General features: G+C 36.6%; 1 protein-coding gene across 12 annotated transcripts in view; it reads right to left on the bottom strand.

Moving 5' to 3' along the window:
* Positions 1–20,489, bottom strand: part of dsx (transcription factor doublesex) — a 480,086-nt gene that overhangs the window by 64,500 nt on the left and 395,097 nt on the right. For all 12 annotated transcript variants that reach the window (XM_073968073.1, XM_073968088.1, XM_073968097.1 and 9 more), the window contains 2 exons: positions 9,515–9,646; positions 9,165–9,311 (listed from right to left, as the gene is read on the bottom strand). In XM_073968073.1, coding sequence (XP_073824174.1) covers positions 9,165–9,311; positions 9,515–9,646 — 279 coding nt within the window. The remainder of the gene's footprint in view (positions 1–9,164; positions 9,312–9,514; positions 9,647–20,489) is intronic.

Raw genomic sequence — 20,489 nt, 5'->3', positions numbered from 1 at the left:
TTCGCTGCCTCAATTACGGCAGTAAAAGTTTTTTCAGGGGCAAGTCCATACTTTTTAAGAAAACAGACCGAAAGTTGTAAAAAACCCCTATGGCACCATATATAGTGGCTGGAGGGCTCGAACCGCATATATTTTCGCAGGCTAGTGTGATAAAAAAGCCCTATCTATCGATATCCGCGCAAATTTTTGAGCTTTAATCCTATCCATACTTTTTTTGTCGGTGGATAGGGCCAACAATTTGAAAACACCCCTTAGTATTTTTTTTTTTTTTGGGAAAAAAGTATTTCAATCCACACAGGCTGAGGGTATATCTCTGTCGGCAAAGCCGACTGGTACTTTTTTACTTGTTACTTCCAACGTAGACTAAATATCAAATTTCAGCCATTTCGTTGGCTGATTTTCGGTATTTTGAAGATTTGTGGTCGGCAGGTACCGTTCTATGGTGATATATGAAGGCGTAGACATGTACGGACAAATTCGGGAGAACGTTTTATACCACCAACGAAGACTAAATACCAAATTTCAGCCATTTCGATGAAATATTGAAGTTACAACCTGCAAAATACCGAAAATCGGGAGGTACCGTTCTATGGGGGCAATATGAAGGCGTGAACCTATGCCTACAAATTTTAGGTGGAAAATGTTGTACCTGCAACGAAGACATTTCGGTGGAATATTGAGGCCAAAACTTTTAAAATGCCGAAAATTGCGATGTACCGTTATATGGGGGCTATATGAAAAGTTTTATACCCCAAATGAAGACTAAATACAAAATTTCAGCAACTTCGGTGGAACATTAAGGCCACAAACATCAAAATACCGGAAATCGGAAGGCACTGTCCTATGGGGGCTACATGAAGGCGTGGATCTATGCCGACAAATTTAATATGGAAATTTTATACCTCAAATGAAGACTAATTACCAAATTTCAGCAATTTCCGTGGAATATTGAGGCACAAACTTTAAAATACCGGAAATCGGGAGGTTCCGTTCTATGGGGGCTATATGAAGACTTGTATCTATACCGACAAATTTCATATGAAAAGTTGTATGTCCCCCAACGAAGACTAAATACCAAATTTCAGCCATTTCGGTGGATTATTGTAGCCACAACCTTCAAGATACCGAAAATCGGAAGCTACCCCTCTATGGGGCCTATATGGAGGCGTGGACCTATACAGACAAAATTCTAGGTGAACGTTTTATATCCCCTACGAAGACAATGTACCAAATTTTAGCCATTTCGGTGTGACGATGAAGCGAAATTTCATCCCACAAATTTGCTGAATCGTGAGCTCCATGGGTCGACTAAATCACCAAATATCGAGTACTTCTTTGTGGGGGATAATTCTGCTTCGTACAGACATGTAGAGACCAGCAGGGTAATTTGGTTACTGATAAAGATAGTGTGCTCAGGATATGGAATGAAAATTTTTCAAAACTGTTGGTATCCAATAGCAGCGAAGACGACGAAGATACCACAGACCCAAACCCAGAAGATGGTATTGAATATATACCGCCCAGCCAAGATGACGTAAAGACAGCAATAAATCGGGTGAAGAATAATAAGGCAGCAGGTGCCGATGGCTTATCAGCCGAGCTGTACAAAACCGGAGGCGATACGCTGATAAGATGTATTCATCAGCTAGTTAGCACAGGAAGATCGAGTACCCGACGATTGGAACCTGAGTATCCTGTGTCCCGTCCACAAGAAAGGAGATAAGACTGTATGTTCTAACTATAGGGGTATAAATAAGTCTACTCCCTATTGCCTACAAGATCGTGTCAGGGATATTGTGCGAATGACTAAAGCCTATGTTCAACGAAATAATTGGACCATACCAATGCGGTTTTAGACCTGGAAAGTCCACCATCGACCAGATATTTACCCCGCGGCAAATCTTGGAGTAGACCCAAGAGATGCAGATCGACACATACCACCTTTTTGTCGATTATAAAGCAGCCTTCGACAGCCCGCTGCGTTCAAAGGTATTCCAAGCCATGTCTGAATTTGGTATCCCCGCAAAGCTCATTCGGCTTTGTAAAATGACTCTAACTAACACAAGATCTTCAGTTAAAATAGGAAAGAACCTCTCCGAAGAGTTTTGTACCAAAAGAGGTTTCAGACAAGGAGACAGGCTTTCGTGTGATCTCTTCAACATCCTGCTAGAAAAGGTCGTACGAGAGGCAAAAGTCAAAAGAAGTGGCACAATCTACATCAATAGCCATATGTTACTTGCTTATGCTGATAATATAGACATCATGGGACGATCAGTAAAAGAAGTAACCGATATCTTTATGAAGGTCGAAGGAGAATATGCTAAAGTGGATCTGGCGGTAAACGGCGAGAAGACCAAACTGATGGTGTCGACGCGCAATGCGTCCATTGAGCTCGGACCGACTGTTGAAGTTGGTTCCTATAATTTTGAGGTAGTAAAAGACTTCGTCTACCTCGGCACCTCCGTAAACACAACAAACGACATCAGTTGTGAAATAAAAAGAAGAATTGTATTGGCCAACAGCTGTTTGCTTTGGTTTAAGTAAACAGTTTAAAAACAAAACACTGATACTACCCGTGCTGATGTAAGGCTCCGAAGCCTGGGTACTTGCGCAAGCAGACATGGCAGTGCTTGGTGTGTTTGAGAGAAAAATTCTTGGAAAGATCTACGGACCAATTTGCGTTGTCGGTGAATATCGACGTCGCATGAACCACGAGCTGTATCTGCAATACAACGACATCAATATAGTTAAACGTATCGAGATGCAGCGTTTGCGTTGGCTAGGCCATATCATAAGAATGAGCGAAGATGAACCCGCTAAAAGGCGTATAAATACGGACCGCTTGGCGGTGCACGCAGAATTGGCATGCCAAGGAATAGATGGTGCAAACAAGTGGATGAAGAGATAAAAAGGCGCGGTATTCCAGAGTGCGAAGCAACAAATAGAGAGAATTGAAGATCTTTTCTTAGTTCTGCCTATGGAACAAATGTTCTGTAATGGGTCAGCTAAGTAAGTAAGTAAATTTGCTTCTTATTGTAAGAGTGTCAGGGATATTGCGCGAACGACTAAAGTCTATGGTGAACGAAATAATTGGGCCATACCAATGCGGTTTTAAACCTGGCAAGTCCACCATTGACCTGAAAGACCTGGGTCTTTCCTGGAAAGGACCGAAGAGATGCAGATCGACACTTACCAAATTTTTGCCAATTATAGAGTAGTCTTTGATTGCCATTTACCTTCTAAGTTATTCCAAGTCCTGTCTGAATTTGGTATCGCTGAAAAGCTCATTCGACCGGATTATGCTGATGATATTGACGTCATGGGTCGATCAGTAAAAAAATGTTACTGATGCCTTTAAGAAGCTTGAAAAACCCACTTGAAATTTTTTGAATTCTAGTATTTTTACGTCAATTAGCGGATTAATAAATTTTATTATCAGAAAAGGGCAACGACACAAATCCGTACATACATACGTAGCATAGGAAGGCAAACAGACGCACACGTACAATGTAGGCAACATCGTATGCCTTCGTTCGATTGAGGCATTTGTTGTTGTTTAACACAATATGTTTGTACGATAACTCAAAAGTTTGTACAAGTTTGCAAGACCTTGCATTTACTTCTTAATTGCAAAGTTATCAAACAGGCCTAATACAAACAAACACACTAGGCCTGTTCGATAACTTCGCAAGTAAAAAGTATTTGCAAGTACTTGCAACTACTACTTATTTCTCTTTTACTATACAAGTATGTTAGCGAACAGCATTTTGTAAAAGTTTGTACAAACTTTTGAGTTATCGAACACAGACCTACTGCTTTGTCTTTACTTGTAAGTTTTGTCAGCTGACTTTTAATCAGCTGTTTAAATGTAAACAACTTGAAATGTTAAAATTTTTGAACAAGAAAATTTCACAGCTGTTTTTCTTGCAAGTTCTTACAAAATGTTCTATAACTTTCTGCAATTTTTCTTGTTTGAGAGAGTAAAATTCACTGAGAGAGTTTGCTGGAACTTACTGAGTAATTATTGCTGGGGAAGTTATCGTACAGACCTATTGTTTGTAAGTAAATAGTGATCATATGGTGCTTACTTACAGTTACCCAGGCCTGTAATGGTTTCGGAAGCAAATGCTAAAATTACTGGAGTAAGAAAAAAACGTCCAACAATATAAATAAAAGTGTTAAAATCATTTTGTGCGTAAAATTGTATCTTAAATAAGAACTCATCTAAATATAATACAAGGATATGAGGTTGTAATAAAGTCATCACCCAAATATGTATTCGTAACAATTTGTTCCATCAAAATGTAAAAGAAGAAATATTTTCTTTATCTTTTTTAATTGACTTTTTTCCTTCACAATAGTTTTCATTTCACATTTTTTTTCACAAAAATTGAGTCGCAGACTTACATACATACATATATATCTCGATTATAAATAATGAATTAACGCGGATATATTCCGGAAAATGGATTTTCTCCTTTTTTCACACTTAAGCATTTAATATTTATGTATATATACATATTGTTACAACACAAAAATACCTTTTTACTTTTGGTCTTTTCCAGAATTGCAAGAATCTACTAATTTTTCTATTTTTTTTTTTATAACATATGGGTAAAATTGTTAACGTAGTAAAAATTTGTAGATTCAAGAAGCTACTACTTTTTACTACGACAACAAATTTTCCTTCATGTTATGGAAAAAGTAGTAACAACTAGTAGATTCTTGCAGTTCTGGAACAGGCCATTTGTGTATCAAATTGTATCATTTTCCGCTTAATCGATTCATGAGTTTGAATCTATAATCGAGATCAATGTATTTAATGGTGTATTTTTTTAATTAGTTTTTTGAGAAATATTTTAATATTTCAGTGAATTACTTTCATTTTCCACATCTTGAAATGTGTCACATATGTATTTTTTTTTTGCGAAACAAAGCTTAAACGCTTTACAAGAACTATTGTTTTATTTCAAATTTTAGAAAGTTTATATAAATTATTGTAGTTCTGTTTATAAATTAAAAGACTTGGTATATTGAAGTGCACATACCCCAAGTTGGTGCTGCTCCAGTTTTTAACGCCAACCAGGAAGAAAGTTGATTGTAGATCTTTGCGGTACATAATGGTATGTTGATTGAAGAATTATGGCTATTTGATTGTTGAATTGAGTTTGTTGATTGTTGATTGGGTTTAATTGATTGTAGATTACAGTTTTTATATCTTTCAAATCTCAACAATTTTTGCAGAATGTCTAAATCAGAATACGATTTAATAGTAACGGATTTAACAAACCACTGGGTTTCAAATGTCAATTCCTTTGCGTATACGTCAAATAAATCCTCATTAAGAAGGTTAACCCAGCAAAAGGCTTTAATATAAACATGACCTTACGTTTACTATTAAATTAATGGATATGATCGTGGCAAAAGCTTGAGATAAAATATTATCAAAGTCAGATGGCTCAGCGTAACAGGTTATTTCTGACAGTCGATGTCGTCTGTGTACCATGAATACATACAAATCTGTTGGAGGGATATACGTAATCGAATGTAAAAGTCGACTTTTAAGTTCAGTACACATTAGCTTTGTTACTTTACTTTTTTAATGGTAAAAGTGGCAAAAGGGAAAACTGTCAAAATTGCTCTCTCATGACCAGTTTTACTAGAAAAGTAAAGGAACGAAAAAGTGGTAGATCTGGTAACAATGTCAAAAAGAAACATACACATTCACATATCTTCTTTTATTTCACAGTTTTTAATTTTGTGTTGTCAGCGTTCGCTTTTATTCTTCCGTTTTTGTTCACTTTTGTTTTCTCCATTGTCAAATAACCGTGAAACAAATGTCGAAAAATCAGTTCTACCCGAAGAAATTTGCCTGGTAGCCTGTGGTAGAAGAGAAAGGCATTTTTAAAAATTGCTTCCAGTTTTACCACTTTTTGGGGTTAAGGAACGCTTTGCAGGTTGAAAATGGTAACAAATGGAAAAAATGGTAACCACAGGTAAGTAAAGGAACACAACAATTGTTAAAGGTTGTACAAATTTGTCCAAACATTTTGGTTATCGAACAGATCTATTGTCAGTTTTGACTGTCGATTTTTCGTAATTATCGATAACGGTCCAACCGTCCAAAAATCACAAAATATTTTGTGGTTGCATGATGAATGACAAAAATGAACGGCCGCACTAGCAAGCAACCATGGCGGAATAAGAAGGTGTTACATCGATAACAATAATCGGACCATTTACCACACCATTACTGTGAATTGCTTGTTTATCTTTTGTATGTAATTTTATTCAAAATAATGCCTTTTGACAACTGGAGTGATAATCAGCTGTTTTTGCCCGGGGATTAACCGGGTACACGCCATCAGTTTTTACAGGTACACGCCATCAGTTTTTACAGTTGTTCGCCGGTGTGGCCGTTTATTTTTGTCAGTCATCAGGCAACCACAAAATGTTTTGATGTTGGTGGACAGTTTGACAGTAATCGATATATCTGAAAAATCGACAGTAAAAACTGATCGTGTGTACCCCGCTTTAGACTTGTCGATTTTTCCCTTCAAATCAAAGTCGATTAGATAGAGCTTCGTAAGCGATTTGGATTTCTGGAAGGGTCCTATGAAAACCCATTAGTATTAGGGATACATAGTGAAATGCAATAATCGGTTATTCGGTTTTCGTTTAGAACTTAAAAATTAGGCCTGTTCGATAACTTCGCAAGTAAAAGTACTTGTAAGTTTTTGCAACTACTTGCAGCACTTCTCATTTCTCTTTAACTGAACAAGTTTGTTATCGAACCGCATTTTGTAAAAGTTTGTACAAACTTTTGAGTTATCGAACAGACCTTTTGATTAACCTAAAACTTGAGTAACGTCAACTATGACTAATTATCGATTCCGTCTTTCGAAAGTCGATTATCCGGTTTTCGCACAGTCAATAGTCGACTACGACTTTTAAACAACAATAATCGATTAACCGAAATTGACTTTACGTATCCCTAGTTAGCAGGTAAATTGAAAATCGGTCATGAAAACTCGACTTCTCGAAAAGTTGACATCGATTTCAGGACTTTTTAACGAAAAAAGTCCACTAATCAATTAATTGATACTCAATTTATCTATCCCTACACCAGCAGATGTCTCTGTGGTATCGTATGGTGATAACTGTACTATAATTATGCCTTATACGTAGGATGGCACTTGAAGTGTAACAAGAAAACGTTTTTTTGAAGTGTAAAAATAAAAACTTCAACTACACCATTTTCATATGTAATTCGAAGAATTTCAGTTGATATTTGATTATTTCATTTGAAATTCGAAACATTTCACTTGTAATTTGAGAATTCCAATTGAATTTCGAATGATTTCATTTGTAATTTGGGAATTCCATTTGAAATTCGAATTATTTCATTTGTAATTTGAATTTTTTAATTTGAAATTCGAATTATTTCATTTGTTATTCGAATTTTTCCATTTGTAATTTGATTTTTCTATTTGTAAATCAAAGTTCTTCATTTGGAATTTCAAATGAAAAAATTCAAATTACAAATGAAAAAATGTGAATTACAAATGAAATAATTCGAATTACAAATGAAAAATTTAAATTACAAATGAAATAATTCGAATTTCAAATGGAATTCTCAAATTACAAATGAAATAATTCGAAATTCAATTGGAATTCTCAAATTACATGTGAAATGTTTCGAATTACAACTGAAATTATTCGAATTACATGTGAAAATGGTGTAGAATAAAAATGTTAGTCCATATTTACATTAGGCAATTTTCTTTGCCGCAATTGTCACTTTGCTGGAGAGAGGAGTGAGGCATATAGTAACTCTTTGCCTCTCAACACCTCCTCTCACCGACAAACTGACAATTGCCGCAAGGAAAATTGCTTTATGTAAATATGGACTTAAACATAAAAGCTATGTTCCAGAACTAATGACTTTGTACAATGTTTACGACTCTTATAAATTTTACCCGAAAACACGTTCCCTTACACAAAAAAAGTTGTTAAATAATCACTTCTCTTTAAAAACGTTTTACACGACAAATTTGAGCGTGTAAAAAATAGTAACATGGCTGTGGCCTTGGCTGGTAGGCCGACTTTGACATTTGTTCCAGTTTTTGTTGACGTTTTTTCATTATTCCGTTCCCGTACTTTTGAAATAATGTTGTGGGTGTATCTCATTTTCGCTCTTTTACTACTTTTACCACTAAAAAAGTACAGGAACACATAAAGTGTCCACAGGCTTATTCCGTAACTTTTTCCATTAATTTTCTTTTTTGTTTACATATTTCATAAAATTTCGATAAATTAAGATATTTATTTCTTCCACCGCGGAAGAAGTCATGACATTCTGTAAATTTTGTATCGATTTTCATTGATAACTGTTTTTCCTTGAAATGGTATAGTTGATTGTTGATATATATGCTGCAGCTGCCATGTCCTTTTGTCGCGACTCATATTTTTCCAGTTTAGGAGGGTATTTTGATTGATGATCCATGAAACTTTAGGTATGTTGATTGTTGTTTATTATCATAGTGAGTATTTTTTTTATTTAAAAATTTACTTTACTTTTATTTTTGTATGCTTGTCTTTCAAGGTATTGAAGAGTGGATTAGCAGTTGTTTGCCAAATTGTTGGGTTAAGCTCGTTAATTTTTTTTTTTAAATTATTTATTACTTTTTATTCTTTACACAACAATAACATTTAAGCACCTTTTCTTTTTACTGTTTTTGTTAATTGTTCATTTCAGTCCAATATTTCCAATATTAGTAACTGAATTTTAGTTGATTTATAGAATATTTTAGAATTTGTACAAAAAGAAAATCTACTTTATTTGCAAGCACAATTTCAATTGAAATATGACGGCGGCTTTTGTGAGATTACTTATCAACCACATTGCCGTGTGGCACAACGTAATTCACAACCGTCATAAATATTTAAATTATGTTGACGTGAGTACTCATTGACAACATGTTGTCCTAAAACAAAATTTAAAAAAAAAGAAACAATTTTCAAATATTGACAGAAACACACACACACACACAGAGAAATAGACGAACGAATACAGTGTTTTCTGTTTGAATCCTGGCTATCAGTAGAGAAACTCTTTGTTGAACCCTTTAACTAAATCAAAAGAAATATGCAGCACAGCTTACCCTCTATTCTCATACGTTTGGTTGTTTCATCACATTCAGCTGTTCTGGCATCATTTTCCATCTTACGTTTCAGACTTGCTTTACTACGCCATTCGTGTCCATCATAGATGTTTATCAGACTGTCGTATTGTTTAAATAATTGTATGGCTGTAAGAAAATTTGTAATTTATGTCCTTGTTTGACTATATCCGATAAAAAATATTTGGAATTACGAGAGTTTCATTTCTTGGTTTGAAACTATATCTTTTTTTTTGCTTTTACAGAAAACACTGGTATTAGTTATGGATTGGCGTTTGTTTATCTAATCATTACTATGATTTCCTTTTCGATTTTTTTTTGTTCCAACTTACCCTCTTCAATACGCTTTGAAGCCTCATCGATGTCCACACCGGCATCTTTTAGTATCACATACATTAGCGGCATCATCTCCCAGGGATAACCAAATTTTTCTATTAATTTTTGGCAATAATCTAATATTAGATCTGAAATTGAAGAAAGGGGAAGAAAGAAAATATTAATTAAAAGAGAATAAAAAGTTTGTTTCAGAAATTATGAAATAATTTTTCAAGATATCTTAGATATGATAACAAAGATTTGTTGACTACACAATAGCCCTGATAATGCCACGATTATATTATCTGAGGACATAATATTGTTACTTATGTAACTGGTAGACTTAAGTAAATTTAGATGAATTTCTGTTAATTTAAGAATTCGAATTTTAACGTAAATTTTTGTTAAGCATTTAGGGAACAAGTGTCGTTTAGGGGCACCTCTCGGATCGGTCCGAAATTTTTACCATAGGTAGCCCTTGGGACCCTGATTCTAACAATATATAATTTTCCGGGGGAAGACCATACTTCCCGAGATATGGGTCTTGACATTTCGGAAATTTCGTACTTTAACACCTATAGGTTGTTTATGGGCACCTCTCGGGTCGGGCTGAAATTTTACAGTAGATAGCCCTTGGCATCCTGAATACAACGATATATAATTTTCCGGGGTTAAGTCCATCCTTCCCGAGGTATGGGTCTTGACTTTTTTACTTTTATCACCATTTTTTTTTAAACCTATGCAATATGGGACTCGTTTTAAAGCTCACGAAGAGTACTTTCCAATGGCCCCAATAATTAATAATGGTAATTAGATTTTCTAATAATAATTTATTAAGTTATTATTGGGATCAAAACTCTCTTGAAAAGTGTTCTTAAGTAGCCGGGGATTTAAAACTTTCTCCTATGGACAGGGACAAAAGTGGGCTACGCAAACAAAACTTTCTTGTAAATTTAAAGTTTCCTAAGTAGCCGGCTTTGAAATGGAGTTTAATACATTCTCCTATAAACAGGTGTAAAAATAGGTCGCGTGCATAAAATTACATTCCATAAGCTTTAAAACGATGCCCATATTGCCATGTTAGAATTGTAAAATGTGAAGACCCATATCTCGGAAGGATGGACTTCCCCCGGAAAGTTATATATCGTTGTATTCAGGATGCCAAGGGCTATCTACTGTAAAAATGTCAGCCCGATCCGAGAGGTGCCCATAAACAACCTCAAGATGTGAAAGTACGAAATTTCCGAAATATCAAGACCCATATCTCGGGAAGTATGGACTTCCCCCCGGAAAATTATATATCGTTGTATTCAGTAGATAGCCGTACTGCAAAAATTTCAGCCGAGAGGTGCCCCTAAACGACATTTAAGCTGCATTTAGTCAAGCGATAGGCAACATCTACCCTACACCGCTATGTGGGGAGGGTATTATAAGTTGGTTTTGGCCAAAAAGTTTGTAACGCATCGAAATAATGGTCGTAGACCCATACTTATATATACCAAAATCATCGAGCTGAGTCGATCTGGATATGTGCGTCCGTCCGTCTGTCCATCTAAACCTTGTAATCACGCTACGCTAATATAACCCAAATTTTAATTTTTGCGATTTTAATTGTAATGACGAATATCACAGCTTTGGTTGGGGACATTCCAAAAGCAAAGTATGACTATGAATGTAGAAAATTCTATTTTTACAATGATGCAAAGTAGGTTGGCGTAGGTGGCCAAAAAACGGAGATATCGCAATAGTCGTTAATATATCCAATTTTTCCATTTTTTGTAATCACAATTTTGACAGGTCGCAATTTTGATAGGGTTCCCAGAGAGAAAGAATCATATTGAGTTTGGTGATGGTCGGATAATATTTAAGGGTCGGAATGGGCAAAAAAAAAACGTATGTGGACAAAAATTTAAAGGTTTATTCATATGCGAATATCCCCGCTTTTAGTAGTCGTATTCCAAATGGAAAGCCCGTCAATAGAAGAGGAAAATATCACCTTTATTATGATACAAAATAAGTTGGCGCATATCCCACTTTCCCATTTTTGTATTTGAATCGTACTCTTCAAATATCTCAGCTTTGGTTGGATGCGTTTCAACAATAAAGATATTCTGAGCTTTAAAATGGTCCCAATCGCGTTACCAAAATTGGTAAAATGCTTCTGATGTTGAAAAGACTCTGGGATATCCCTATTTCCAATTTATGACATTTTATTTCCATGTCAGATATTTCTGCTTCTGTTCGACATATTGCAATGAAAATAAACATCTGAGTTTTAAATTAATACAAAATGTGGCATAAAATATAAGAGTAATTGCAAAAGGCGATAAGCTATTACAATTTTAATATCTTGAAGTTTTTACTTTAATGACAAAATGGCAATCAAAAAGACCAGCAAAGTTTTTAACCAGTAGCAGGTAGATGTCGACAGTAGTCAAATATGAAATTAAATATTAATTATTTTGGTCCAGTTCCCTTTAAGTCATTTGTTATAAAAGCCAGATAAGTGAAAACATTAGTATCTCCCTAAAGTGGTGTAGGGTATCACATAGTCGGCCCCGTCCCGGCTATAACCTTTGCTCACTTGTTTTCTATTGCATACTTTACGGGGTGTCATTGCGTGAGTGCATGCTTTTTCAATAGGTTGAATTGTGTGTGTGTGGAGAGAAAAGGGTTCACTGAGAGCACGTGGGCGCTCTCTTGCCTAACGCTGATTTACTTTATTCGTATGAGTTCTTCAACAACAACTATTACTGCAATCATAACGTAGGGGATGGAAGATACCAAGGAACGGTCCTGACCGGTTTTAACATGGCAAAGATCAGGATTTACCTTGGTCCCTTTTTCATCTCTAGTGGACACTGACTACCTCGTGGTGTCACCTGGGGAACTTCCTTTTACACCCGTTAAAAGTAGTGAGCTAACATGTGCCGCGCGTTCACCCATAAGAACGTTAAAAACTTGTGCTTGGGCATCGGGTTAGTAACCCTCCCCTAGAAAAAACAGCTTACTATGAAAAAACGAAAGAAAAGAAAAACGAACCCCTCTAAAGTTGACGAACCCCGCAAACGTTTTAAGGACCATGATATGCGAATCTGCACCTGGAATGTTCGAACTCTTTATAGAGAAGTTGCAGTCTTCGCATTGGCGGACGTACTTGAAACGTACAAGGTCGATATTACTGCCATACAGGAAATACGATGGAATGGGAAAGGCGTCTCAACAACACCTAAAGGTGACGCACTGTATTATAGCTGTCATGACGTAAAGCATGAGTTTGGTTGTGGATTCGTAGTTAGTCGGAGACTAAAACATCTGGTATCCAGCTTCACCCCAGTGAATGAAAGACTTGCTGCAATTCGAATAAAAGCTAAATTCTTCAACATCAGCTTTATTTGCGCTCATGCTCCCACTGAAGAAAAGGACGAACAGACCAAAGATATATTTTACGAGCGCCTAGAAGAATCTTATGACCGTTGCCCTGCCCATGACATTAAAATCATTCTAGGCGATTTTAATGCCAAAATTGGGAAAGGAGAATATCTTTGGCCCAACAGTCGGGAAATTCAGTCTCCACAGTGAAACATCTGACAATGGTATGAGGCTGATAGACTTTGCAGCTGCAAAAAACATTGTAGTTAGCAGTACCAGATTTAATCATCTCGATATTCATAAGGGCACCTGGCTGTCTCCAGATCAAAGAACAAGTAATCAAATTGATCATGTTGTGATAGATGGAAGACATTCATCGAGCGTGTTAGATGTACGATCGTTCCGAGGGGCAAACATTGATTCTGACCACTACCTTGTTGCAGCAAAGGTACGTAACCGTCTATACGTTGCAAATAAAGCACGAACAGACACAACGCGGAAGTTGGACATCGATAGGCTGCAAACACAACAGATAGCCACATCATATTCCACTCAACTAACCCAATTGCTTAATGAGAGTACTCCTTGTCCCGATAACATAACAACACAATGGCAACATATTGCCCACTCCATGAAACAGCCGCAAAATCCATAATTGGATACCAGAGACCTCCACAAAGGAATTCATGGTATGACCAGGAGTGTCGTGCTGATACCGAAGAGAAAAATGCGGCATATAGAGCTACTTTACAATGAGTAGCAATGCGTAGGTCACGAGAGAGATATCGGGAGAGAAGAGAAAAGTCTCTTCCCCAAGAAAAAGAGGGAAATGGAAAAGCGGGAGTGTGAAAAAATCCAGATGTACAGGAGCCAGAATGAAGTCCTAACAAAAAACTGAAACATCAAACAGATGGCTTTGGTACAGGCACATTCTCCTGTAGAGACCAGCAAGGTAATCTGGTAACAGATACAGATAGCGTGCTCAGGATATGGAAGGAACATTTCTCCAATCTGCTGGTATCCAATAGTAGCGAAGACGATGATACCACAGATCCAATCCCAGAAGATGGTATAGAATGTATACCGCCCGGCCAAGATGAGGTAAAAAAGGAACCAACCGGCAGAAGAATAATAAAGCAGCAGGAGCCGATGGCTTACCAGCCGAGCTGTTTAAAACCGGAGACGACGCGCTGATATGGTGTATGCATCGTCTTCGGGCCGATTTGCGTTGGCGGTGAATATCGACGTCGTATAAACCACGAGCTATATCAGCTATACAAAGACATGAATATAGTTAAACGTATCGAGATGCAACGATTGCGTTGGCTAGACCATATCATAAGAATGAGCGATGATGAACCCGCTAAAAAGGCGTGTGAATACATGCCACATGGTGGTGCACGCATAATTGGCAGGCCAAAGAATAGATGGCGCAAACAAGTTGATGAAGAGATGACAAGGCGCGGTATTCCAGAAAGCGAAGCGAAAAACAGAGGGAATTGGAGATCTTTTCTTAGTTCGGTCTATGGAACAAATGTTCTGTAATGGGCCAGCTAAGTAAGTAAGTAAGAAATTATTATGCTTCTATAATGTGATGTCATGTAAACCTTCGTACTCCATCGTGTTTATTACCGATGGAGCACTGATGCGTTGTTTACATTTATTCGTCTGTTTGTATTCGAGTATGTGTGTATATGCATCTGGATCTCGTTGAACATTGGAGAACCTCCCAGATGAAGGGTGGTGGAACAGTCTATGCATGCGCAAGCGGGTATAAATACGAATGGGCAGCGGGTGGGAATTCAGTAGTAAATCGGCGTAGTTATAAATCATTCTGCAAGTTACGTCGTCTTTTTAAACTAAAGAGTAATGAGTAACCTGAGTAGAGTAAAGCTTTGTGCTTACTGGAGATAAGCTTTGTGCTTAGAAGAGAAAAAAAGTCTTGCGGGAATAAATGAATAACCTCAATAAAGCATTGTAGAATCGTAATCCAAAACGAACCCTGTTTAGTTTGGTACAAATCGTATCGGGAAATAAAATAACGTCTACACGAGATTAAGTTCAAACCTAATTCCGTAACATTATTATTTTCAGGAGAAAAAAAAGATTAATATGATACATGGGCACAACTTTGCACCTGAAAATTGTCGGTAGATTTCCTCCTATGCATATAGCCCCCATAGAAGTGTACCTTCCGATTTTCGGTATTTTTAAGGAAATGTCTGAAATATTTTTTTAGGAGAGAATAGAGGTTTGCTTCAAAACTCATGAAATAGTTTTCAAGGACAAATTAAACTTTAGATCCCGTTATCAAAATATGATAACAAAGAGTTATTTACTGCCCAATGGCCCTGATAATGCCCACTTTCTACACCTCGTATCTTAAAAAACTTTTCAGTAGAGATAAAAAAGATTACCCCCCCCCCCCCCACCCCCTAGAACGGTACGTTACGATAACACATAAAATGTTGTGGCCTCAATATCAAACTGTAATTGCTGAAATTTGGTATTTAGTGTACGCAGGGGTATACAATTTTCCACCAGTGATTCTTCGGTGTAGGTCCACGTCTTCATGTAGTGCCCAAAGAACGGTACCCGCTGATTTTCGGTATTTTAAAGGTTGTGGCCTTAATATCTTACCGAAATGGCTTCAGGGGGTATACAATTTTCCACAAAAAAATTATAGGTATTTGTCGACGTCTTTTATAGCCCCCATAGAACGGCACCTTTCGATGTTCAGTATTTTGTAGGTTGTGGCCGCAATATCCAATCGAAATGGCTGAAATGTGGCATTTAGTCTTCGTGGGGTTATAAAACTTTCTACATAAAATTTGTCGGTATAGCTCCCATAGAAGGGTACCTTCGATTTTCGGCATTATGAAGGTTGTGGCCTCAATATCCAAGCAAAAGGACTAAAATTTGGTTTTAGCCTCTGCTGAGGGTATACAATTTTTATCGGCATAGATAAACGACTTAATTTGAAGGTTGTGGCTTGAATATCCAATTGAAATGGCTGAAATTTGGCATTTAACCTCCGTTAGGGTATATAATTTTCTGATAGAAATTTATCGGTATAGGTCCACGCTTTCATATAGCCACCATAAATCAATACTTTCCGATTTTCGGTGTTTTGAGATTCGTGGCCTCAATGTCCAACCGAAGTGGCTAAAATTTGGTATTTAGTCTTCGCTGGGGTATACAATTTTCCGATAGAAATTTATCGGTATAGGTACATGTCTTCATATAGTCCCCATAGAACGGTACATCCCGATTTTCGGTATTTTAAATGTTGTGGCCTCAATATCCAACCGAAATGGCTGAAATTTGGTGTTTACTCGTTGTCTTCGCTGGAGTATACAATTTTCCAATTGAAATTTATCGGGATAGGTGCATGTCTTCATATTGTCCCTATAGGACGGTACCTTCCAATTTTGGGTATTTTGAAGTTTGTGGTCTCATCATTAGAGTTGTGCCAAAGGAACTATATGGAACTATCTATTTCACTTCGCAGTTCAAATAGCCCAAATTTTTTCTTTGGACAAACTGCGTATACTTAATATCACACGTTACATTTCATGATGTTACTCATACGTTTTGGAACTAGTACAAGGAACTAGGAACTAGATTACCCATCCCATAGAAATGGATGACATACAAAAGGAAAACAATAAATTGAGATATTCTGGTCCTCCAAGGAATAAGTCTTAACGTAGAGGAAGAGCTTAGTACTTTCATAAACGAAAGGAAACTAGTTGTTCGTATTTACTTCAATACAGTTCGTGGTGGAGGGTATAAAAAGTTCTGCCGTGCCGAACTTAACGCCGTTCTTCCTTGTTTATCCTCACTCTCGGATCAAATAACACTTAACCGGGACCGTCCCAAGGAAAACTATACATTCTCGTAATAATTCCTGTGGACCAAATTCCAAAATATCGGAGAGTGTTACAAACTTACAACTTTTGCAGTTGTGAATATGGTGTATAATATGACTTATAGAATCGCGATAACTCATCGCGAATGCTAGACTTTAGGAAACCTAGAGAACATGGTATTGAGAAAAATCCAAAAATTTATCTTTGACCTCTAATTACTGTTTGCAAACATGGGTAATTTTAGTACATTAGTTGTAACGGTAAATTTCAATATTTAGTTTGACTGTGCTATAAAAACTACTAAGTCTATTGTCAAACAAACACATATGCAACATTCCTCATTTTTAAAATTTTATTTGGAAAGCTGATAGTGATAACATTTTCAATGTTGCTTAAAGACTACGTACAAATAGTCACGTATTTACATACGCGTGGCCCTTAAGACACTTAAGGGCTTCTTTATCACACCATAAGCTGATAAAAGCTTCTCGACTAAGAACAATAGTTCATAAATACAAAATGGCCTTTGTAAACAAATAAGAATTCACACATCAATATACTTACTTATGTATGAGAATTTAATTTCATTATGTACAAATACATACATATGTATGTATGTATATTCAAGCATTATTTCTACCTTGCCCCTATTGACGATGGCGTTTGGCTGCCATTCAATCAGCCTGTTTTCAACACAACCATGAGAGAAGACATACAATACCTACATAATGAAACTACAAGAACAACAAAGACAACAAATATTGCAACCACAAACAGAACTAGCAAGATCAACTATTTGCGGGTAAAGTCGACTTTAAAATACTTTATAACAATGGTTGGTTGGTTTACGTGGTGGCTATAACCTTCATAGCCTCAATTACTATGATTTCATAACAATATAGTAATAGTACGTTTAGACTATGGCGGATTTTGCAAATCCAGTCGTTTCAATATGTCTTTTTGATACAATATAAATATGTCAAATAAATCGAAATAATGCTCTTAAACATGTTATAAGTGTATAATCTAACAGGCGTTTAAGAGACATCAGTAGTGGAATTTAATTTTTTTTCGCCATAAAAAGACGTTCTAATGGCAGATTTTACAACATTCTGTGTGTCTGATGTAGGGTGTATATTGTTTGAGCTGACAAATTGAATGGAATTAGAATCAAATTTCCCAGCCAACCAGCGAACCAGCCAATTCTAGACAAATAACAACAAAATGAAATAATTCTATAATTCTGGTTTCATTAAAATGTTTAAATTACATTGAAATTTTTTTTTTCTGTTAACAATAGCAGGGGGTAGAATCCAAGATACACATGTATCTACTTATTTACGTGAGAACATGGATTCCAAGGTATTAAATCAATGAATTAGTGTATATTTGTAGCTGATTATTGCTTCGTGAAATTTGAAATTGTTGGTTCTAAACAAGTCAACAGCAATAGAGGGAACGTGTGGTTATATTCAGTTGTAGACAATTAAATTTTTTATAAAGAAAAATAAATAAAGTAAAGTACAAAAATTAAACTTATAGAATAGTATTAAAAAAGAAATAATAATATCATACCCACATTATTTTTTAAAAAATACCCAGAAAAGCAATGATAAAAGTGGGGTCACAGTGAAGTCTTTAACGTCTTATGGAATCACCGTTTCTTTCAGAAAGGGTCTAAGGAGACACCCTTTCGTTAATAAAGGGTCCAAGGAAGCACACTTTTATTCAGAAAGTGTCTATAAATGCACCCCTTCTTTTAGAAAAGGACTAGAGAAGCACCCCTTCTTTTAGAAAAGGACTAGAGAAGCACCCCTTCTTTTAGAAAAGGACTAGAGAAGCACCCCTTCTTTGAGAAAGGGTCTAGAGAAGCACCCCTTCTTTTAGAAAGGGTCTAGAGAAGCACCATTCTTTTAGAAAGGGCCTAGAGAAGCACCCCTTCTTTTAGAAAGGGTCTAGAGAAGCACCCCTTCTTTTAGAAAGGGTCTAGAGAAACACAACTTATTTTAGAAAGGGTCTAGAGAAGCACCCCTTTAGAAAATGTTTAGAGAAGCACACTTTCTTTTAGAAAGGGCCTAGAGAAACACAACTTATTTTAGAAAGGGTCTAGAGAAGCACCCTTTTTTTAGAAAGGGTGTAAGCAAGCACCCTTTGTCTTAGAAAGGGTCTAAGGAAGCAACCTTTGTTTTAGAAATGGTCTAGAGAACCACCCTTTGTTTAAGAAAGGGTCTAGAGAAACACCCAATGTTTTAAAAAGGGTCTAGAGAAGCACCCCTTCTTTTAGAAAGGGTCTAGAGAAGCATCCTTTGTTTTAGAAAGGGCCTAGAGAAACACCCTTTGTTTTAGAAAGGGTCTAGGGAATCACTCTTTGTCTTAGAAAGGGTCTAGAGAAGCACCATTTTTCATAAAGCGTCTACAGAAGCACCCTTTATTTTAGAAAGCGTCTACAGAAGCACCCTTTGTTTTAGAAAGCGTCTACAGAAGCACCCTTTGTTTTAGAAAGCGTCTACAGACGCACCCTTTGTCTTAGAAAGGGTCTAGAGAAGCACCATTTTTTATAAAGCGTCTACAGAAGCACCCTTTATTTTAGAAAGCGTCTACAGAAGCACCCTTTGTTTTAGAAAGCGTCTACAGACGCACCCTTTGTTTTAGAAAGCGACTAGAGAAGCACCCTTTATTTTATAAAGGGTCTAGAAAAGCACCCTTTGTTTTAGAAAGGGTCTATAGAAGCACCTCTTCTTTTAGAAAGGGTCTAGAGAAGCACCCATTCTTTAAGAAAGGGTCTAGGGAAGCACCCTTTATTTTAGAAAGAGTCTAGAGAAGCACCCTTTGATTTAGAAAGCGTCTACAGAATCACCTTTGTTATAGAAAAAGTCTAGAGAAGCACCCCTTTCTTTTAGAAAGGGTTTAGAGGAGCACCCCTTTCTTTTAGAAAGGGTTTAGAGGAGCACCCTTTCTTTTAGAAAGGGTTTAGAGGAGCACCCTTTCTTTTAGAAAGGGTTTAGAGGAGCACCCTTTCTTTTAGAAAGGGTTTAGAGGAGCACCCTTTCTTTTAGGAAGGGTCTAGAGAAGCACCCTTTCTTTTAGAGAGGGTCTAGGGAAGCACCCTTTGTGTTAGAAAGGTTCTAGAGAAGTACATTTTGATTTAGAAAGGGTATTGAGAAGCACCCTTTGTTTTAGAAAGGGTCTAGGGAAGCACCCTTTGTGTTAGAAAGGTTTTAGAGAAGTACCCTTTGATTTAGAAAGCGTATTGAGAAGCACCCTTTTATTAGAAAGTGTCTAGAGAAGCACCCTTCGTTTTGGAAAGGGTTTAGAGAAGCAACCTTTGTTTCAGAAAGGGTCTAGAGAAGCACCCTTTGTTTTAGAAAGGGTCTTGAGAAGCACCTTTTGTTTTAGAAAGGGTATAGGGAAGCACCCTTTGTTTTAGAAAGGGTCTTGAGAAGCACACTTTTTTTAGAATGGGTATAGAAAAGCACCCCTTGCTTAAGAAAGGGTCTAGACAATTACCATTTTTTAAAAGGGTCTAGAGAATCACAATTTCTTTTAGAAAGGGTCTAGAGAAGCCCCGTTGTTTTAGAAACGGTCTAGAGAAGCAACCTTTGTTTTAAAAAGGGTCTAGAGAAGTACCCTTTCTGTTAGATAAATATTTTTGAGGAAGTTTTTAAACTTGTGGATTTTGTTTTAGAGAGGCTTTCTGAGATAGTGGAGTTTTAAGGTATATGTATATATTTTTATACCCTCCACCATA

This window comes from Musca autumnalis, unplaced genomic scaffold (assembly GCF_047663935.1).
Source record: "Musca autumnalis isolate F117 unplaced genomic scaffold, ASM4766393v1 scaffold_1, whole genome shotgun sequence".
NCBI classification, from domain to species: domain Eukaryota; kingdom Metazoa; phylum Arthropoda; class Insecta; order Diptera; family Muscidae; genus Musca; species Musca autumnalis.
Note: the sequence above shows the minus strand (reverse complement) of the source record. Positions and strands in the feature narration are given on the sequence as shown.